The sequence below is a fragment of the Acinonyx jubatus genome, chromosome B2, assembly GCF_027475565.1.
Source record: "Acinonyx jubatus isolate Ajub_Pintada_27869175 chromosome B2, VMU_Ajub_asm_v1.0, whole genome shotgun sequence".
NCBI classification, from domain to species: domain Eukaryota; kingdom Metazoa; phylum Chordata; class Mammalia; order Carnivora; family Felidae; genus Acinonyx; species Acinonyx jubatus.
Window position 1 is genome coordinate 97806261 of NC_069385.1, and position 20520 is coordinate 97826780.

The 20520-nt window shown below is 36.5% G+C and overlaps 1 protein-coding gene across 4 annotated transcripts in view; it reads right to left on the reverse strand.

Moving 5' to 3' along the window:
- Window positions 1-20520, reverse strand: part of GFRAL (GDNF family receptor alpha like) — a 62351-nt gene that overhangs the window by 22263 nt on the left and 19568 nt on the right. For all 4 annotated transcript variants that reach the window (XM_053222665.1, XM_053222667.1, XM_053222666.1 and 1 more), the window contains 3 exons: window positions 18011-18067; window positions 16583-16913; window positions 11043-11293 (listed from right to left, as the gene is read on the reverse strand). In XM_053222665.1, coding sequence (XP_053078640.1) covers window positions 11043-11293; window positions 16583-16913; window positions 18011-18067 — 639 coding nt within the window. The remainder of the gene's footprint in view (window positions 1-11042; window positions 11294-16582; window positions 16914-18010; window positions 18068-20520) is intronic.

The window sequence follows — 20520 nt, forward strand, 5'->3', positions numbered from 1 at the left end:
CATAGACAAGTGGGATAAAGGGCTACAGAAAAGAAATTAAGTGGTAGAAACAGGTACTAATTAGAAGGGCTCTTTTCTTAAGCATCTCAAAAGACTATATACATTTTTAGGAGTTTCTGTATTAATATTTAATAAGAGACAGCTAGTTTTACAAATCTTTGGGAGATAATCTTTTTTTATCTTTGTTATTAATAGAGATAATAATCTCACAGAGTTTGTGTAGAAAATACCCATATTTAAGAGCAAAACTGTTAGGATCAACTGTTTATTTACAGTGTTGACACCATCCCAGGATTAAATGTAAAATAGTTTCCTACTACTCAGACATTTTGAAAATAGGTCTATAAAGGGGAAAAGTGTTGGAAAGCAGAAGGGGTTTGAAATGTTTTTATTAAAGTGAGCAGTAGCACCCTGGTCTTGTTAATTCCTGATTCTTTTGGTCAAATATTTGAATTGAAAATTCCAGCTTAAGTGGAAACATAAATGAGCGTGGTTGTTAATAAGGAAGCTGTACTATTAGAAGAGTTCTAATAAGGGAAAGAAAAACAACAGTATTCAGAAGACAGTGCTGCCATGGAGACACAGTAGACATTGGTTCATTCATTCATTCATTCATTCATTCATTCATTCGTGTGTTCATTCATTCATTATTTATTGAGTGGCTAATGTATGCCAACTGTGTTTTTAGGCACTGGGGTAAAGCGGACCACCTTGAAAGCTGCCTGGTATTAGTCTTGCCTTTCTGAGCACAGACGTTTCTCATTCTCTGAGAGGTGTGAGCAAAAAGAGGCTTTGGGACAGATGGCCAGTGACCAGATTTTTCCCACATGTGGATTAGAGCAGCGGTTCCCAAACTTGGTTGAAAATCGCAACCACCTGGGTCATTTTCTTTTTTTTTAATACAGATTTCTGAGCTCCACCCCAGGCCCATTGAATTGGAATAAATGAAATTAGGTAAAATGCATTTTAAACAAAGTTTCTAGATATTTCTGAAAATTAATAGGTTTGAGAACTAAAAATTTAATGTCCATCCTCTCAATACTTTGAGGTTGTCTTTGTGATCTTCAGGCTCTTCTTTAACATTGGAAAGAGTATTCCTAATAGAGTTGGGGAACCAGCTGGCTTTAGTGCAACATTAATGTAGAAACTCCTAACAATGTGTATAGTCTTTGTAAAACATCAGGAAAAGAAACCCAATGGTCCAGTCCTGAATCTGGGACCAAAAGCAATGATATTTTTTTAAAGACAGGACAATTAAAGTGTATAGAATATTTGATATGTAATGGACACTTTATCCACTTAATCTCATTCACACTCTAAATAAGTAGAGTTTTTGCTAATGCCTAATAGGAGAATTACAGCACAGACCCCTCACATTCTGCAGCAAGGCTATGCCACCTGCAGTGAAAGACCATTTGCCATTTGAAATATAGCCCCTAATAGTCTGCTGAGTATTATAAGATCCATTAAGTCATTGGTTCCCAAAATGGAGAGCACAGTATATCAAGGCTATATATAAATATATCAAGGCAAATAAATTAAAAAAAAAACAAATTTTTGGAAAAAGCAAACTTGGAAGATTGTAGACAAAGTGAGTTGAATGAGGTGAAGAGGTATATGGAAACACCCATGGTAGTGGCACAAAGTAGGCAGATCTTTTTATCTCGAGTTAATGCCTTGCAGAGCATCTACTATAGAACAGGACCTCAACAACCAGGTAAACTGATGATCTACCCAGTAGAGGTCAATCATGCCCTCTCTTCAGCCACCCAAGTCCTGTGCAATGAGCATGAAGAGAGCAACTCAGGTGGCAAAGATGGTGGCTATGCATGGGCCCCTCAAACTAGATCATCTCTCCCTAAGGCTGATCCATCAAAGTTCTCCTAATAACACCAAACCTCCCGGCAACAATAGTGACCTACACTGTGCTCACAGTTCTCCAGGTTGGTGGCAGAATGATGATACCATTATCCCTTCACTCTGAAGGAGGCCATCATGCATATGTATTTATCTTTGTTCTTTACCATCAAAATGCTTCCCTAAATGCCTAATCCATCCTTGTGTAGATGCATCCTTACAATGTTTACCTTGAACTTTGCACCATACACTTCCTTCTTTTCTCCTCAGTGATTTTCTGTCACTGCAGCATGAAATGTACATTGGGCTCTACTTGGCATTCATAGACGAACTATCCACAATTTCCAGGGAATCGAGGCTCATGGGACCACTCCTCAGAAGTGAAAGACCAGATCCAAAGAACCAATACTTTCTCCTTTCTTCTGTCATGAAGACAGTTCTGCAGGGCATTTCTCCAAGTACCTTGGAAGATCCCAAAAGGATCAAGACAACTTGAAAGAGGTAGAGTGATAGTGTGAATTGACTACTCTGGACAGTATTGTGCAGAGTTTTACAATAAAGATGTAAGCCAAGTAGAAAATAGCTGGTTTTCAGACAGAGATCAGCTAAAAATAAGGACTCTCCAACACTGAAAGCTGACTGCTTCTAGATCCCAAATAATAAGAGATAAGACTGAGAAAGATCTCCAGGGGCTCCTGGGTGGCTCAGTTGATTAAGCATTGGACTCTTGATTTCAGCTCAGGTCGTGATCTCATGGTTCATGGGTTCAAGCCCCTCATATGGCTCTGTGCTAAAAGTGTGGAGCCTGCTTGGAATTCTCTCTCTTTCTCTCTCTGCCTCTCCCCTCCTTGTGCACTCTCTCTCCAAATAAATAAATTTAAGAAAGAAAGAAAGAAAGAAAGAAAGAAAGAAAGAAAGAAAGAAAGAAAGAAAGAAAGAGGAAGGAAGAAAAGAAAGAAACTACAGTTGTAAAACCCCAGTATTTTTTAGTTAAATTGACTCAACTATGCAGCAAAAATCAGATTGAAGGTATTACATTTTTACTCTGGTCTATTGTTTAGAATAGCTTAAATCATTAAATGAGAGACGGGACATGGGGGTGAGGAATCAAGGAAATAAGGCAGACTTGGGAACCAAGTCAAGAAAACACTTTTTTTTATTGTGGATACTGGCACATGTAACTGAATAAAAGCAAAAAAGATTAGAAACCTAACACGTTTTTAAGAGATTATGCTAAAGGAGCCACTAGTCCATTTGCAAAAAGTCTGTGCTAAACTTTTAACGCCTCAAACTGTATGAACAGGATACAGTCTATGAGAGCTCCATATTCTTCAAGGAGGGCATTTTTCCCTAAATCTTCTTCAGATATGGCTATGGAGGAAGATGGATAAGGAAGAACTTTCCAGTGGGCAAAATGGGAGCCAGAGAAGCTGGTTCCTTCCCAGGTATCCAAAGAAATCCACACTGCAAGAGAGGGTTCACAGTGTCTATCAAGCAGGATCTCATTACTGTGTTCTAATACTCTACCATTTTTCCTTATTTTGAATGGAAACTTTTACTGAGGTTATTTTATCCTTATTACAATATATGCTATCCCTGTTACAATATATGCTATATAAGTATACTATTTATGTATACACACACACATACACACATACAGTATGTGTGCAGTGTTTGGTGCTTGTGTTGGAGGGATGACAGGGAATAACTAGTCTTTTTTAGTCATAGGTTGCCTATGCATTATAAGGTACCACAACATCTGGATTGCACATCACCCAAGATCTAGAATAATTTTAAAATCCAAAAGAAAATATTAAGTAGGTGGGCAGATAATTGTATCTGAAACTTAGAAAAGAGGTTTGCCACAAAGACTGTAAATAAGTGCAAGGGGTAATGATGTGGCCACAAAGAACATCTCCTGGGAGAAAATTAGAGGGTTACTCTGGTAGAGAGACTACGGCTAATCTTTAAGCAACATAAATATTAAATGGCCAGTTGGATGAGCTTACAAGGTAAACATAGAAGAGGCATCCAGAGTGATCAAACGATTAAGAACCAAGAGAGAAAAAATGTGTATCAAAAAAGAAAGAATTAAACCGTTATTGAAAATGGCTTAAGATTCCAGTAAGACAAAGACTTCCAGAATCTCTGACATGGATGTGGTTGTCATCTTGTAGGATATGTTTTATGAAGGGATCTGTATCCAGAGACCAGGCTAGACTGGGTAGATCAATATGTAAAAAGAGATGAAGAAATTGAAGTAATGAACACAGGCAACTCTTTTTTTTGGAAATTTGGCTGTGACAGAGAGGAGACAGGGTATTAATTTGTAAGTTTTTTTTTCCCTTTCCTTTTCATTCAAATGGAGATCCTTGAGTATATTTAGAAATGAATAGAGTACTTCTATTTCTAATAGTATGACAAAATTGGCACTGTAACCAATCACTCTTTTACAAGAATATGATTAAAAAGTCCTGAACACATTTTAAATGAAAACTTCAAATGTAGGTAGAAAAAGCACTTACTAAAATTCAATGTTCATTTTTTTTAAAAAAGGAGTTATAGTCAAGGAATAGAAGGGAACTTCTTTATCCTGATACATAGTATCTACAGACATAATGACAAACATACTTCCTGCTAAAATGGTGAAAGAAGGTCCTTTAAGGTCAGGAACAAGTGTACCCACCATCACCATTTATATTTAACATTTTTCTGTGGGTCCTAGATGTGGAGTGGGGAAAGACAAGAAAAATATAAGAGGCTTAGACAGAGGAAACAAAACTATAATTACTGAAGAGCATATGATTACATAGGAAACACAAAAGAATTCCAAAACCCGTTAAATTTTGTGAGTGTTCAAAAATGCTGCTGCATACAAATGCATACATGAAAAATCACATAAATTTCTATAATTCGATGACAGAGTTTGAAAGTGTAGTAGATTTGATATGGAAGATGTGATTTGCAGCAGCAATTGTAATATTTAGTAATATCTAGAAATAATTAGAGCCAATGTTATACAAGAAAATTATTATTGAGAAGTTATTTTTATTGAGACAATAAAAGCTGATCGAAGGAATCTACATAGAGGAGCACCTGGATGGCTCAGTCAGAGAAGCAACCAACTCTTGATTTCGGCTCGGGCCATGATCTCATGGTTCATGAAATTGAGCCCTGAATGGGGCTCTGTGCTGATGGTGTGGAACTGCTTGGGATTCTCTCTCTCCCTCTCTCTCTCTCCACCCCTCCCCTTTGCACTCTGTCTCAAAATAAATTTTAAGAAACTAAAAAAAGAAAGAAAATCTATGTACCTGTATTGCAAAGCTCAATATCATTAAGAAAATACAAAGGCAGGGGCAGACTGGGTGGCTCAGGTCATGATCTCCCGTTCATGAGTTCAAGCCCCAGGTCAGGCTCTGTGCTGACAGTTCAGAGCCTGGAGACTTCTTGGGATTCTGTGTCCCCTTTTCTCTCTGCCCCTGTCCCCATCCCCATCTCTCTCTCTCTCAAAAATAAACATTAAAAAAATTTTAAAACAATGCAAAGGCAAATGTCTGGTGGCAAGTGAAGAGTGGGGAATGGAGGAGTGCTGAGTGGAGGAGGGCACCAAAGGGTGGGGCAGGCAGGTAAGAACCCACCTGTCCTAGGAAAAGTAGCAGGAGGCAGGAACACACATGAGCTGAGGCTCCTTGAACCTCGCATATGTCCCAGTAGAGTTTATTTACAAAACACAAATTCAAATATACAATTATTAACAACTTCAAGATGATGTATGCAGAACATGAAGCCCCAAGCTCAGGACCCTTCTGAACACAGAGCCTTGTGTGATTGCACTGGCTACATGCCCATGAGACTAGCCCTACTGATACCCATGTATACCCATACAATGTAATTTTATTAGCTTACTGGGCCTCAGAACTTTTAATATCTTGGTGATTCTCATCTTCGGTCAAGATTGAGAACCACTGTCCTGGGCAATATCACACGTGTGTGTATACAAGTTATGTATCTGGCATGTGTTTATCAGTATGTGGGTGGTTACCTCTGAGTTGGGGGAGAAAGGATGTGATATGAAGTGAAACTTTAAATTAAAAAAAAAATTAATGATTATTTATTTTTAAGAGAAGGAGAGAGAGAGAGAGAGTACAAGCAGGGGAGGAGCAGAGAGACAGGGAGACACAGAATCTGAAGCTGACTTCAGGCTCCAAGCTGTCAACACAGAGCCTGACCCAGGGCTGGAACTCATGAGCTGTGAGATCATGACCCGAGCTGAAGTCAGATGCTTAACAGAATGAGCCACCCAGGCGACCAGTACTTAATTTTTTTTTTTTTTAAATAACGGCAATGCTTTATACATTAAATTGAATTGTAGATTCAATTATTTTTCATACTTGTATTTTAAAAATTCTTTCCCAAATTATATTTTTTATTCAGGTATAACATACAGTGTTATGTTAGTTTCAGGTGTGCAATGTAATGATTCACAATTCTATACATTACTCAGTGCTCATCACCACAAGTATACTCTTAATCCCCTTCAGCTATTTTACCATCTACCTCCTCACTGGTAACCATAAGTTTGTTCTCTATTTTTAAGAATATGTTTTTTTATTATACTTTTTCTTTGGTAACTATTAATCAGTTTTAAAAAATATCTTTTATAGCAATGGAAATTATCCAGTTGAAGAACGCGTGACTATTCAAGAAATGATTAAAAAAATTTCCTTCTTTACACAACCCAATAACACATAGCAGGGCCAAGATCTGAACCTGAGCCTTCAATATATCAGATCATCACTTTGCCATATAAGACTATGAATTCATGATAATTTTAAGAGGTATGTCTATTAGTGAATACTCACATACTAATACAAACATCTGATTTAAGCAACAAAACTTCCACTTGCCAGTACTAAAAAAGGCAGGTGTTTTGGGCAAAGACTATGTATATGGAAAGAAATAGAGCATTTCCAACAAATCACTGAACAAATGCTCAGCATCACTTATAATAAAAATTCAAATTAAAAATTAAGAGTTTTCTAAGAATGTAATTGGAATAAACTTCTTTTTCCAGTTTCTACCAAATTTAAAAACATAAAAATCCTATGGTTTAGTAACCTCACCGTTTGAAATATATTCTGTTGAAATGCCAACTAAAATGTGCAATAATATTTATCACAGCAATCAATGCCTATGGTGATAAACAATCACATTCCATCTAAATGTCTCCATTAACAGTTATAGATAAAATAAATTATGGTATACACACATGCATGCATGCGTGCATATACACCATAGGATACTATTCAAACTTTAAAAAGAATAAAGTCATCATATATGCACACACTTTCAAACGGGCCCACCATATATATTTAAGTTAAAAAGCGGGTTGTAAACCAGCATGTGTGGTTTGATTACATTAAAAATATGTGTATATGTGTGTCAGTGTAAGAGAGGCATCTGTTTGAGTGTATAGAATGCATTCAAGTTATGTATGTATTACAAGAAAAAAGATTCCAAAAAAATGTACACCAAATGTCTTAACCTTGACCCTCTCTAAACAATGGGATTGGGGGAGGGATTTATTTTTTTTTTTCTGTAGACTTTAAATTTTTTTAAGCTTGTATTATATCCGTATTGCTATGCTTTCCATTCCCTGTAGGATTTAACAGAGAAAGGTAGTCTCTTTTTAGGGAAAAGAAGGGGCAGAGAGAGAGGGAGACACAGAATTCAAAGCAGGCTCCAGGCTCTGAGCTGTCAGCACAGAGTCCGAGGTGGGGCTCAAACCCACGAACCGTGAGATCATGACCTGGGCTGAAGTCAGACGCCCAACCAACTGAGCCACCCAGGCGACCCTCTTTTTATTTTTTAAAAATCATTATTCAAAAAGAAAAAAAAAAACTTAGTCTTTAGAGGCAGAATAGGGATTGTCCAAATCCTTTTTAGATGACTGTGGGTGCATTAAATAAGCCAACTTTGAGCAAGGCAAAAAGAGAACGCTCCTGTCCACGCCAGGTACACTCATACCTATGGACTGAACCTTTCAGTTTAACAAGGAAACAAAACAGTGCTCCTTTAACTCTTTCCACTTCTGCAGGCCTCTGTCTTAACCAATTCCTCCCTGCTCCATGTTTCCCACCGCTCTCCCAGCTCTAGCTGCCACCAATTTGCTCTCTGTTGCAAGATATGAGAGAAAAGTAAGTCTGGACGCAGAAACACACTCTGCAGCGTGTTTTTGAAGCTTTGTTCTCATACCAGAACTAGGAGGTTCCAACTGAGAGGGCTTTAGAGCATACTAAACAGACACAAGCTTGTTGTCTTCACCATTTCACAAGTAGAAGAACATACTGGCTCCGAGCCAGGGTTTGGATCCTGAGTCTATCTCACCCAGCTTGGGTATAGAGCCCTGAGCAAGCCATTTCATCTCTTAGCTTCTTTTTCCTCACGTGGGAAACCAAGAAAATAATAGTATCTGGCTCATTGAATTGTTAAGACTAAATGAGAAAATGTGACCAAAAATAAGCATTCAATAAATGCTAGGCACTCTATAATTATTTGTAATTATTATGAGTGCCTTGGATACATCAATGCCGATTATTTCTAGATGAATTTATGCTCCAAGTAAATGTTTTTTAAACTTCAGAGAACAACACATTAGTTAGTCATGAAATCATTTTTAGTGGGTCACAGTCAGAATTGAAAAAAATTAAAATGGAATAGAATAATAATGTTTTTTTTTTAAATAGAAGGCATTGCACATAAAAAGTTAATGTAACATGCACTGCTTACTGTGGTGAGAAGTCAAATGAGTTTGAAAAATCATGTTTCTGAGCCAACCAAAGGTGACAGACAAAATCTTCCCTAAGTGCTCACTCAGTCCTACTCAGTTCTGCTTTCAGGTAGAGTGAGCAGAGGCTCCAGAACGTTGGACATGAGCTGCTCTAATGGATGATTTTGATAATGCATAAGCCTGCTGTAGTTATCTGGGCAGTCAGGAGGCAATGGTTAGAGAAACAGTCCATTAAAAAATGTCGTTGTGCTCCTTCTCAAGTATATGGGGCAAGGGAGAAAGGTTTGTTAGAGCTAGCCCGGCCTAAGGACTCAGTTCTTGTTTATGTTTGAAACTTTTCCTATGAATTCAAGAACTGTGATGGAAAGCCTTGAAATTTCCTTTAACTCTACAAACCTATCACTTGAAATTCCTACCTTCAGTAGGTAATGTTTGAAAAGAAAATCTACCAAGTTTGGTCTGATCAGGGGAGTGAAGAAAGTCAAAGAGTTTTGAATTTTCATTTTTCCAAAACATTATATAGTACTTCCATGTTTCTGGATTTTTTTAAATGTCCATTTCTGCTGTTGCTCTACAAATGGTTTTGTTGTGGACAGGTTATAGCACCTAAACATGATGCAAGTCAAATACAACAATAATTAAAAACACATGGGTGAAACCGGGCTCAAAACTAAAATTACATTGTCAGCACTGGAATTTTTAGGGAGATTATGCCCAAAGAACTAAGCTATCCCTAACCTGTAGGATCTTGCATTATTTTTCTGGATGTCCCTTAATATCCATGGTAAGTGCCATGGTAATGTAGCTGTACATATTTCTGTTGGTTTAAATTACTGTATTTGGTATTTTCCTCTGTAATGTTTTGAGCCATTTGTTGTTAAGTACATTTAGTTCCAACAGTTAGCCACCTAATATTAATAGGAGAAGATTATTTACAGAATATGACTCAACACATATAATGCTACAATTTTCCACTTTGTACCATGATTTCAATTGAAGTACGTACATCATCCTAATTATAGAAATTGAAGAAATTCCAGAGACCTCTGTTGGAATGAAAACCATATACTCTGAGTTGTATCTCTATCACCTAATACACATCAAATCACAATTCTGATCATATTAGCTAATGTGTATCTCTTTAGTATCTAAGAAAAAATTTTAACAAATTAAAAAAATGTGTGTATCTACATAGAGTTATAGGTATAGATATATACATATCTGTATCTGTCAAATATACATATATATAAATATAAAGATTTGGCTTTCAGTGAAACAGTAAACATCTATTATTTTCTCCTGGGAATGGTATTTGTAGGTTTGGTGGTTATAATGAGGGGCTTATGGGGATATTTCAAGACATGAACAATTTTAAGGACTAACCCAGAAGATGGATAATAGAGAAGCCTTGATTTAGTATGTGATCATATTCTTGGTTTTTTTTTATAAGACTCATATATATATCCCTGTCAACCACCTGCCCATTCTGATACTCTGGATAAATTAAATTCCTAAATCTCCGTTTTCTTGTTCCTAAAATTGAGTAAGTAATACCTTTAGAAAATGTGTTTTCATCCTGTTATTACAGTTAATCAGCAGACATGTTAAAGATCAAGAGTAGAAAAACTAAATCCAAGAGTAACTATTTCACGGAGGTTGGGACAGTCATATAACAGATTATTAAATTAATGATCCTCTGATGAATCCAACCTTAAATATACACATCCTTGTATAGTTCCCTCTCACAGTGACTCAGAGCCTGGCCATATGACTTTCTCTGTCCAATGAGACGTTAGCAAATATGACAGAAGCAGACAATTGATAAGTATATGCACATAGGGGCTTAGCTGCTAGGTATGCTACTATCAACATGTAAGATTCCAGGGTCGACTGCTAAAGAGAAGAACCATATATCCCAGCCAGTAGCGCTTGCTAAACACCATGTTGGACTATCCACCCTCAGCTGAGTCACTCAATGACAGTAGCTACTTGAGTGGACCCCAAGCAAGGCCATCAGGAGAATCACCCAACTAAGCACATTGTGCAGAACTGTGAGCAAATAAATGGTTATTTCAAGCCACTACATTTTGGGGTTGTTATTCACAATAGATACCTGATATTTTCAGTAATGTGGTAAGAGAAACCTTTCATGCTATTGATATTAAGATCAGTAAATGAAAACTAGGAGTGACCAATCATATACATTAAAAAACATATACCACTCACATGTAAATGAATAAAACAGCAAGTACACAAAACAATCAAAAAATATATTTTAAGATAGAAAAGCAAACATAAGGCTGCCTTTGTTAAATTTCCTATGCTGGACTAGTACTTTGTGCTGCATAGACAAAAAAAAAAAACATGTATAATTTACTGAATATGTAGAACTTACTGAAACATGATCTTCTATGAAGCATATGTTGGAAAATCTTGCACAAAGATTCTTCACTTTGTGTGATGGTCCTACAGGTGCACTGCGCTTGAAGGACTGTCCCCAAGATCCCAATGTAAGCTGCTTTGCAGTCATCACTCCCTGAGCAAGTGAGATCCTGCTTGCTTAAGGTACTGATGCAAAACTCATCTTCATGGCACTTTCTAGTCACTTGCTGCCAGCATTTCCACTGAAATGTTCTATAGCGCCTCCTAGAAAGAATCAAGAAATGGAATTGGTCTGACTGATATCTCACAATAATATGTGGAGCTGCCTCACCTAATGAAAGACTGACATAAAACAAAAAGCCCTCCAAATGCCGGTATATAGCCGAAAACAAACTTGGTATGTTCAAGCATCCCAAAAGAGACTGTAAAAGAAGAGAAATCTTGTGAATTATTTTCCTTTTGTGATGAAAGACAGAGGCTAAGTTTAGGATTTCCTGGATGAATCATCTTTCATTACTAATTTTATTTCCATGGGTGATGGTGAGCAGTATGAACTACTTGGTGGACTTATTCGCAATATTCTTGAAGCAGAATGTGCTTTTGTGGCTAACATTTGGTCACTGTCTCTTACCAAATTATTTCATATAAGGCTCTTGACCTTTCCAGCGAATTTTCCTACAGGATGGGAAGTACTGTACTCTTTCTTAATATTTCTAAGCAGACTAATTAGAACTTATAAAATACTTTGAGCTTCTCTAGCAAGAGCTAATTGAAAAAAATTATTAATTTATTTAATGACTGAGAATCCATTATAACCATATCTATTCATAACTTTTCTATGTATTTGATTCTTGCTGTTGTAGCTTGGAATAAAAGTCTAGATAATGAACAATTTGACTTTTAAAATGTTCACAGAAAGAAGATATTCTCAGTGCAACCAACGATATTAATCTTCCTACTTAATATTGATCACCTAAAATTACTTCTTACCCTTTTGTGAATAGGTCAGCGTCAAACATGCATGAAAATCTTCTGAGTAAATGACATTTATCTTGAGCTTATTTGTCCACAATGTGATACTCTGCTTAAATCCATAACTATTTTTAATAAGCTCATATTTTAAGTAACCTTAAAGGAATCAGCTTTTTAATGTAATGGCAAAAATTTATTAGTATCTATTAAAATTTATATTTAAAAAAATCCTATAAATTTTTTGAGCCAGCAGAATATGTTCCTTTAGTTGAATTAAAGGTTATCTAGAAATGTCATGTAAATATAAGGAATTTATATTTGTACCTAGGTGTCATTTTTTTCATTTTTAAATATATATTTTGCTACATTTAAGTTGTAGGAGTTATCTACTCATGGAAGTTATTTCATTCAGAAAATTAGTCGTTATATTCTGCACAAATGCTGAATTAAAGGATATCTTAAAATTAAAAAATCATACAATTAGTACACATTACCTATATGAGTTAAATATGGCAAAAAATGATATGATAGAAATTCTTTTCCAGGTTTAAATGTTTTGATGTACAGTGTTTCATTACCCTTCTTTTCTTGATATACTGCAGTTTTCTATTATTTTGTTCAAACAATTGTTTAAAAGTATTTTTTGAAATGGAATTATTTTGTTTTCATTTTTGCTATTGATTTCTGGTTACATTGCAAAATGCAAGAGAATGCAGTTGGTATCATTTCTGCACATGGAATGTATTACATTTGCCTTTGTGACCTAATATAACGTCAAATTTTGTATTACATGGCACTTAAAATAAGTGTGTACATAGTAGAGGTTTGCTTTTAAAAAATAAGTCGATTTTTTTTAAGAAAATACTTTTTTTCACTACTTTCTTGAATCATACATATGAAACTATAGTGTACTATAATTTTCTGTAAGCTCATAAACATATATAATTGGCAAAACAGGGAGCCTGGGTGATTCAGTCAGTTATGCGGTCCACTTTGGCTCAGGTAATGATCTCCTGTTTCTTGAGCTCGAGCCCTGCGTTGGGTTCTGTGCTCACAGTTGAGAGCCTTGAGCTGCTTTCAATTCTGTGTCTGCCTCTCTTTCTCTCCTCCTCCCCCACTCCACTCTGTGCCTCTCTCTCTCTCTCTCTCTCTCTCTCTCAAAAATAAACATTAAAAAAATTGTAATTGGCAAAACATAATCTCATCCCCCAGGATACATCTATTGGACAAAATGAGTTGAAAAATAGTCTTTATACTGCCTTCTTTGGCCTTTTCAAATAAATAAAGGAGTTTCAAAACCTAATATCTATTAAAGAATCTGGCACAGGGACAGAAACTTTATTTTAAAATTCAAATGCTCTCCTCTCCCCAAGTACAGGCTCTTCAACAACAACAACGACAACAACAACAACAACAACAACAACAACAACAAATGGCAGATAAAAGACAACACTCTCACTGAAGGAGTAGTTTATCATGTGGAGTTTTTCATCTGAATTACATTAAGTTAACATAAATGCTAGAAATCTTCCTAAGGCAAAATTTGCTTGAGAAAATGACAGGATTTGTCTTTTCACCTTGACTACTCATATTGCATCATATTTCCATCACCTCTATAAAATATTCATTAAGGGACTATTTACACATGGTGAAAAGAAATCTAGACTACAACAGTTCTTCCTCTCTGCATTAATCCATGAAAGACAGACATTATATAAGAAAAGACACATATATGTACATTAAAAATCATAAAAATTGCAAGACATGCAATTGCATAATTACATGATATTCAAAGGTGGAGGGAAACGAGATGACGTCTTTTAAGTGCCTCTAGTTTTGCAGACCGTGCACCAAGCATTTTGGAGTGGTGGTTAAATACAGGAGTCCTTCTGGAGAAAAATTACCAACTCTGTACCAATCAGTCTGAAAAGGCATGGATGCCCAGATGAGTTGAATTCAGGAATGTGTACATCAGAATCCGTCATGGGGCTCCTCAAGGATTGTAATAGCAGATCCCATCACTTGCCAGTAAAATACTTAATTTGATAGGGAAGCTAAGATATATTGTGTTGTGAAAATTAAATGCAAATAACTTTAAGATAATGAGGAAGTATACCTAGGATCTTGGCATTGGAATTAAGTAAAGCTGGATACCCATTCATGGAGACATCTGATATTTTTACAGGAATTGTTTAAAAAAATAGTTTTCCTGGCTATGAAGATATTATTAGTTTTCATTATTTGTATAGGTAGATGATTAACAGGTAGATGTAAATATTCTATTTGTGATATGATAAAAAGGATAATCAAACATTTTTACCATATTTCACTGATTATAGGAGATACCATTATCTTATTACAACTGAAATAACTTATTGGAAATTAAATCGTTGTTTTAATTTAATAAATATTTTCTTGTCTTTGAGCTTAAGACTCATTCCAAAGATTTTATAAATATTAAAATGTGTAAAAAATTACATCTTAGAATCAATGAACTACAATATTTCACTGACTGAGGACTTTTGAGATAGGAGTTTAAAAAATCTAAATTGCATTGTAAAAAATTTTTTTGTCATGAATTTTTTATTCACTCAAGAGATCGCCTTAATAAACCTCAAAATAACTGATAAACTTTTGTAAAACGAGATCCTCAAATAAGACTTTCTTAAAAACTTTGGCAATTTTTGGTGGTAAGTTGACACAAAAACGATGTCAATGTTCTGGCACTCTGCTTAGATATTTACTCCTCATGTTACAGAATGTGTGCTGCAGAAAAGCACCTGTCTTTTTCGACAAATATTTAGGAGATCTGGAGTTATTCTGAAAGTTGGAATGGCAGAGTAAAGGAGTGTAATTAAAAAGCTAAAGAAAGCAGTTTGCCGAGAATCAGTCCCTTCAGGAAATTGATAATAAATCTTGTAGCTCATTTGCCAATGGTTAAGGCAAGGTGACAAATGTGACAATCCTTACTCTGAGCTATCACACACTAGACTACTCTTCTACGTTAAATGTATATTTTGACCTTTAAATGATTTGCTGTATGGAGTTTTATTTATTTAAATTAAATTAAATAAAACAGTCCTTACTGGAAGGCACTGGGCAAATTGCTATGAAGAATTATTCCAAAAAGAAGCACAAGACGAATCCAAACATGATATGATTTAATGCCGGTTGTGAAATAAAGCTCCTTTAACATGGTAACAGCAGTGTTACAAATTATTTTGATTCATCAAATTTATTTAGTATTCTTCTTTCCTGGATTTTCTTACTCATCCAAAGAGGTCCAATTAACTGCAGATTTCTTACCTTATAAAAGATAAATTCACCTTGAATATACAAGGAAATGTGTTAATGAAGACTGTAGTGAGGAAAAGAAAAAAATCCAGTGTTGAATTAGATTTATGGTTCCCGGGAGTAATTACCTGGAAAGACTCAGACTAGTCTCAACCAGCAGCAAGAGTGGAAGTTGTAATAAGCGAGCCAGATCATTCATACTTCTGCTCAAAATCCTCCAGAACCTGTCCATTTCACTGGGAGTCTAAATCAAGTCCTTAGTATCCCTCTGGGCCCTAGGAGACCTAGGCAGGCCTGACCCACATCCAGTTAAATGCTTAACTGCAGCTCATCTTGCTGTCCCCCATACATGCTCTGCCCTCACTGCTTTTTGAACAGGCCCAGTTTTTCCCACAGCACTGGCTGGTCTGTTTGGTATCCCTGTTTTCAGATGCTTGCTGAGAGAGGCTCATTCCTCCACTCTCTTAAGTCTGGTAAAATGGTCCTTACTGGGACCACCCTGTTCACATTGCAACTCTTTCTGCCCATTCACAGTCTCACTTATTCTGTTTTCCCTCTTGGGGTGCTCATCTCCAGAATACTCATTACCTTTTAACATAATATACATTTTTGTTATTTATTATCTCTCTTCCCCCACTGGAATATAAGCTCCGCGGGACAAGTATTTTTGTCTTTTGTACACTGATGCCTAGAGTATAAGTAGATGCTTGATAATTATTTATTTGAATAAACAAATAAGTGACTAACATTACTCCCTTGGAAATCAAGGGTGTGAGGTTGGGAAGAGGAGAATGGGTACATTTCTGACCTCATGGTGTACATATGTGCTGGGGATGTCCAGACTAGGCTCAAGCTACCTTCTCCTTCCTGATCTCCAGCCTAGGAGAGAAAGACTAATTTTGAAGTTTGAAGAGTCACCTTGTCAAAACTCTCTGACATTTAGCAGCCTTTTGTAATCATAGCAAAAACCAAATTAAACTGACATGTAAGTCTGTTTATTTATTCATTAGTCTAACTTGAATGTCTAATTTTAATAATGTTATTTCATGGCTACCAAATCTTGACATACTGAATTTGCTTATTCTGAAAATATATTCTGCATGTGGATTTCAAAATGGAAGCTACACATGTACCACAGATTCAAAAATATGAATTGTCTGGCTTTGTTTACATCATGTTGGATGACGGTGGGAACTGTAGCTAATGTAATGAGATCAAGTGTTAGGACTGGACTGTAACAAATAAGGTGCCGAAATAAGAAAGTAAGGTATGCGTGTTTTTACTCACCTGCATAATTCATCATTTCGGCAGCTGTGAATTACATTGAGGCAAGTAGGGGGTGGAACTATGTTCACGGCACATGGCTTGCTGTGAAGAGCTTCTTTGGACTGCTGACAAGGTATATCAGATGGAGCACAGTCACAAAAAGCCAACATCTGGGCAATGTTAAAAGGCATACTTTGATAGAAGAACCGTATGGCTGCTTGGCAGTGTTTCACATCACATAGATTTCCATTTGCTGAGCAAGCTTTAAGGTAAGGGGCCAACTGTGCGTTACAGACCACATCCCCTACGCACGCCTCTGCCACTTCCAAACAGGACTGGATCCCTTTGATTCCTGAAAGCAAGGATATGTCCAGGTCGTGGAAAAGTAAACATAAACCTGTACCTACAGAACCTGCAAAACACTATAAGAAGTCTATGAGCAACACACAATGATGTAACAATGTGCTACTTTGGGCACACAGTATGTGTGTGGTTTTGTTTTGTTTTGTTTTGTTTTGTTTTTAAGAGTTGGTATGAATTTACTGAGGCCTGAGTAGTGGGCTATTTGAATCATCCTTCATTTATGGTGGATACATATTATGATCCAGAAGTGATGGGAAGTGTGTAGAGCCAGAACAGAGTGGAAAAAAAAAATTCTTGAGTCCAAGTTTCTCAAATGTAAACAATAAATCTTCAGAAATTGCATGTGAGGTACATAGCTTATGGTGAGTTCATAGACTCAAATCAAAATGATTTTTGTTTGTTCTGTTGTGCTTTTTATTTTGGGTGAAAATATTGACTAAAGGTTCTGACTGGATACATAGTTATTCTAGCAAAGAAAGATGTTCAAGTTCTGGAAAACACAGATACATGTGAGTGCCCCCTGCCACCAGACACATACACACAAAAACAGTTAGCCTCAAACAATTTATGTGATCAAAATACCAGTGAAATTTAACCCAGATCTAGTTTTTAGTTTTAATTGTAAAGTATTCCTCAGCATAACTGTAAATAGAGGATGGATGGGGAGGCAAGTTGCTTTGACACATGAGCGAAACAAACATAAATGTTGTTGCATTTTGCAATATTAGACTAGTAAAAAGCCGCACAATTTATTTTGTATTGGCATACCTTTAAGAAAGCTGGCAGCCATGCTTAAAATCATATTGTCTAGGGGCGCCTGGGTGGCACAGTCGGTTAAGCGTCCGACTTCAGCCAGGTCACGATCTCGCAGTCCGTGAGTTCAAGCCCCGCGTCAGGCTCTGGGCTGATGGCTCAGAGCCTGGAGCCTGTTTCCGATTCTGTATCTCCCTCTCTCTCTGCCCCTCCCCCGTTCATGCTCTGTCTCTCTCTGTCCCAAAAATAAATAAACGTTGAAAAAAAAATTTAAAAAAATCATATTGTCTAGTATTTGCAATACAGATGGAAAGTACAATATGTAAACATTACCATTATAGGGAAGAGTGGTCAGATTCCACTTGGATTGATTATCCTCTTTCATGTTATCTAGAAGGAAAACAAAGAGACCATTTCATTAGTGAATGATTTTTTTTAATTTAATAGAAGTATGCAGGCTAGGTTTATAAATGAATAATCAAGCAAAAATAAGTACAAGCCAATGGAACACTTATTTAAGACTTGATACTCAAAATTAGTAGGTGTAGATGAAGAAAAATCAACCCCCAAAGTATCATTCAAGTGAGTTAAACAGCCCTCTCTGAGGATTCAGTTACTTGAAGATTTAAACAAATGCTAACGACCAGGCCATGTGCACTGAAGTAAACAAAGAATCTGGGGAAAAAGAACAGAAGGAATATTGTCTGAATCAAAAAAATTCTTCCCAGCAGGGTCTTAATTAAATTGAAATGCAATTTAAAAATGATTTCCACCTCTGATTATCTTAATCTCTTAGAGTTCCTAGGAATTATAATCATAGAGTTAGAGAAGTGCATTGCTAGAAGTCAACTCAGTGGCCAGCTACTTCTAAACTATTTCAAGAAGCATTGGTTGAGTCCCTACTATGTACCAGGTACTATACTGAAGACACCAATGTGTAGTCCCTATCATGAAGCATTCACAGCTTGCTATGGAATACAGACATATAAAGAAAAATCCAAACAAAACATAAGGAGCACTAATATACATACGCATAAAGCGATAAGGGAATAGTATGGTCAGATTTGCATTTTAAAATAAAAGTTCAGAAGCACCTGGGTAGCTCATTCAGTTTGGTGACCGACTCTTGATTTCAGTTCAGGTCATGATCTCATGGTTTGTGGGTCTGAGCCCTGTGTGGGGTTCCACACTGTCAGTGCAGAGCCTGCTTGGGATTCTTTCTCTCTCCCTTTCTCTCTTCCCTTCCCCTGCTCTCCCTCTCTCTCAAAATAAATAAACTTAAAAAAAATAATGACTTCTGTTATTGTGTTGCAGTCTTTCCAGGCTCCTTGTATTGTTCCATCTGTTGTCATTATATGTGCTTTCTCCTTTTTATAAAGGAGAAAATCTCAGCTCATGAATCACAGTGCTTCTAGATCCACCCTCCTGTGTCACTGAGGAAGCCTGGAATGTTCCCTCTTCTGCTCTATTATTCCAGATTGAGCAAAATCCCAATAAGTGAACCTCAGAGAGTCATACAGCTTTTGCAACAGATATAAAAGTCTAGGCTAGACCTCCATCTCTGCTTTGGCACTGATTGGTATGGAGATGCCACTGATTACATACCACATATTCAAGAGTCTGTCATTGAAACATAAATAAATCCTGAATTTACTCACTTTTATGGACTGAATGTTTATATTCCTCCAAAATGTATGTGTTGAAGCCCTAACCCCCTATGTGGCTTATTTGAATATGGGGTCTCTCAAAGTAATTCAGGTTAGCCAAGGTCATAAGAGTGGGGCCCATCTGATAGGATTATCATCCAAGTAAAAAGAGACACTAAGGAAATCTCATGTCAGGATACAGAAAGAAACCACGAAGTCCAGAAGCCAGGAAAAGAACTCTCACCCAAACCAGCCCTGCTAGACTATGATCTGGAAGTTCCAGCCTCCAGAACTGTGAGAAAATAAGTTTCTGTTGTTTAAGCCACCCAGGCTGTTGTATTTTGTTATGGTGGCCCCAGCAGACTCATATACTCACTAAATGGATAATTATTAGAAACACAACAAAATATTTATTTTAGCATGGGAAAATAAATCCCATCGTGGATGTGTACTGTTTTATCTGCTATGAGTAATTTAGGTAAATTCTGGGCACATTAAATCCTAATTTCATATGGTACATATATGAATATACATTTTTCCCGGAGGATATTTTAAACAGTAGCTTAATTGCTGAAGAGGAGCTAAAGGGCAATATGTCACAGTAATAAATCAAAGAATGTCAGATCAATCTCTGAAAGAAGATCATATACATCAAAAAAAAATACACATGTTCTTTTTTATTCATCCACTAATATCAAAATATATCCAGAATCTGCTATCTTCTCACCTTGCTACCACCCTAGTCCAAGTTAGCATGAATTTCTCTCTTGACCTCTAGGTCCATGGTCTTATTTATCAGCTATAAGTGAATGATGCACCCCATCCCTGGTTTATACCTGTTGTACAGATCTCACCTTTTTATGCCATACATAGAATTTAGACATCAATTCCATACAAGGGGCTGCCTAATTTGATGTATTTACTTGGTTACAGACTCAACCTGTCCAAAACTGACATCTGACTTCTCTGTCCCTCACTGAAACCTCTTCTTCCTGTAGTTGTTCCCATAGTAGTTAGCAAAAATAATGGCAACAACATCCTTCTAATAACTCAAGATAAAAACCTTGGGATCAACTTCCATTTCCCTTCTTTCTTGCATTTCCACATAATTTACTAATATCAAAATATATCTGGAATCTGACAACTTCCCACAGTGGTCCATTGTCCATCATTTTTTTTTTTTTTTTGCTGCATCAT